This window comes from Atta cephalotes (genome assembly GCF_000143395.1).
Source record: "Atta cephalotes unplaced genomic scaffold scaffold00040, whole genome shotgun sequence".
Lineage (NCBI taxonomy): Eukaryota > Metazoa > Arthropoda > Insecta > Hymenoptera > Formicidae > Atta > Atta cephalotes.
The window spans coordinates 1,217,650-1,219,761 of NW_012130104.1; the positions used below are offsets into that span (position 1 = coordinate 1,217,650).

At 30.2% G+C, this 2,112-nt stretch overlaps 1 protein-coding gene across 1 annotated transcript in view; it reads left to right on the plus strand.

The window, feature by feature from the left end:
• The window catches only part of LOC105622107 (DNA-binding protein RFX2), a 12,613-nt gene extending 10,751 nt beyond the window's left edge, over positions 1–1,862 (plus strand). The window contains exons 13-17 of the mRNA XM_012203539.1: positions 721–876; positions 989–1,191; positions 1,266–1,419; positions 1,632–1,683; positions 1,819–1,862. Of these exons, the coding sequence (XP_012058929.1) occupies positions 721–876; positions 989–1,191; positions 1,266–1,419; positions 1,632–1,683; positions 1,819–1,862 (609 nt within the window). The remainder of the gene's footprint in view (positions 1–720; positions 877–988; positions 1,192–1,265; positions 1,420–1,631; positions 1,684–1,818) is intronic.
• Positions 1,863–2,112: the final 250 nt, after the last annotated feature.

Genomic DNA, 2,112 nt, shown 5'->3' on the forward strand with positions numbered 1-2,112 from the left:
GAGAGAGAGAGAGAATCAAAGATATCAAAATATTTCTAAAAATTATATTGAAGACAATGTCAGGGTAAATAGGAGTTGTCGCGATAATTAATGCGCAAATAATAAAAATATATATATATATATATACTTTAATAATGTCACATTGAGTTAATTCTATCGATTGTACGCATTTCAATTTACTTTAAAGTCATTTTTAACGATTAAAAAAACGGGGGTTATTGAAATTTAATTTATTCTGCGAGTACCTATGTCGCAATCCAGATGTAGACCATCTATCATTAAGGATATTATCACGTCCATTGTAGTTTGTTGTCCGAAATGAAGCGATAACCTTGTTGTATAAAGCAAGTTGTCGCAACTCGCATTTCATGTATAGTCACATGTGTACTAATAAGATATATAACTTAAAATTCTGTTTCACACAATTGCAAATTATAACACTAATTGTAAATTATAAATTATATTGTAAATTATAACACTAATTATCGCAACAACTTTCATTTTCCCTGATATTATAACGTCAAATTATAATTACGACATATAAGAAGAGGATTTTTGCATAATGCCTACGACGATATACAATTCAAGTAAGTCTGTGTGATATAAAGAGATATTATCTTTAATTTGTTAAATATTGAAGAGTTCTATACAATTTTTTAATCATTGTTAAAAATTATATGTTAATGTTAGTATGTGCAGTATAATTATATTTGGTTACAGTTAACTGCAGTGTCAGCTTTTGCTCAAACTTTAAGGCGTTATACATCATTAAATCATCTCGCACAGGCCGCGCGAGCGGTGCTTCAAAATTCTAGTCAAATTAATCAAATGTTAGCTGACCTGAATCGCGTTGACTTTCACAATGTGCAAGAACAAGTAAGTTGACATCTTAAAACATTTTTAAGTAATTCTCCTTTTTTGTCTTAATATTAATTTATATGCATGCAATATATTCACGAAGAAGAAACATACGCAATCATCTTTTTAGGCATCCTGGGTATGCCAATGTGACTATGGGATGGTACAACGTCTTGAAACGGATTTTAAAGTAACATTACAACAACAAAATTCACTGGAAGATTGGGCGATCTGGTTGAAAGGAGTTGTTACTCAAGCGCTTAAACCACACGAGGAGAAACCAACATTTGCTAAAGCTGCGCGTCAATTTTTGCTTAAGTGGTCGTTTTATAGGTATATATTTTTCTATCGTATTAGCGAATATTTTTTCAATTAAATGTAAAAATATATATTATGTCTTTCCACAGTTCAATGGTTATCCGAGATCTCACTTTGAGGAGTGCTGCGAGTTTTGGATCTTTTCATCTTATCAGATTACTTTATGACGAGTACATGTTTTATTTAATAGAGCACCAAGTAGCTATTGCAACTGGAACTACGCCAATAGCTGTAATGGGAGACGTTAGTACATATATTGATTACTGACTTTAGTGCATATATTAATTATTATATTGATGTCATTGAGCTCTTATTGAGATCCTTGGACAAAATCTCAATATTTTTTTTGAAATATTATATATATTATATTAATAATCTATATAATAATTATAATCTCGCAAATTGATTTTATTTATGTTGTATGACGAAATATTAAATAATTGTTTCTATTTCAGAAAAGTCAAAATTACTCTTTAATTAGTAGCTTTGGGGCAACATCCAATGGAGGTAAGACACATTACATATTATACAATAGATATTTGATTGTTCTTAGAACAATTAATTATCTCTTAGTTATTAACAATTAGTTATCTTTTTATTATGTAAAAATTTATTCGGTACAAGTCACAAATTGAATTTCAGATGCATCTAATGTGAACCAACCAAAACGTATAAAGCTAAGCTAACTGTGTGCCTATACCCTTTAGTTTATGAGTAAACCAATAGCACACGAAAATGCGAAGATACTAGCACGAAAGCATGCAGGCCTACTACAAGAGAAAAACACACTAGTCTCATAAATTATTATTTTGTATAACGTCAAATTATAATTATGACATATAAGAAGAGGATTTTTGCATAATGCCTACGACGTATACAATTCAAGTAAGTCTGTGTGATATAGAGAGGCATTGTACTCCGCGAAGCCTTGTCTCA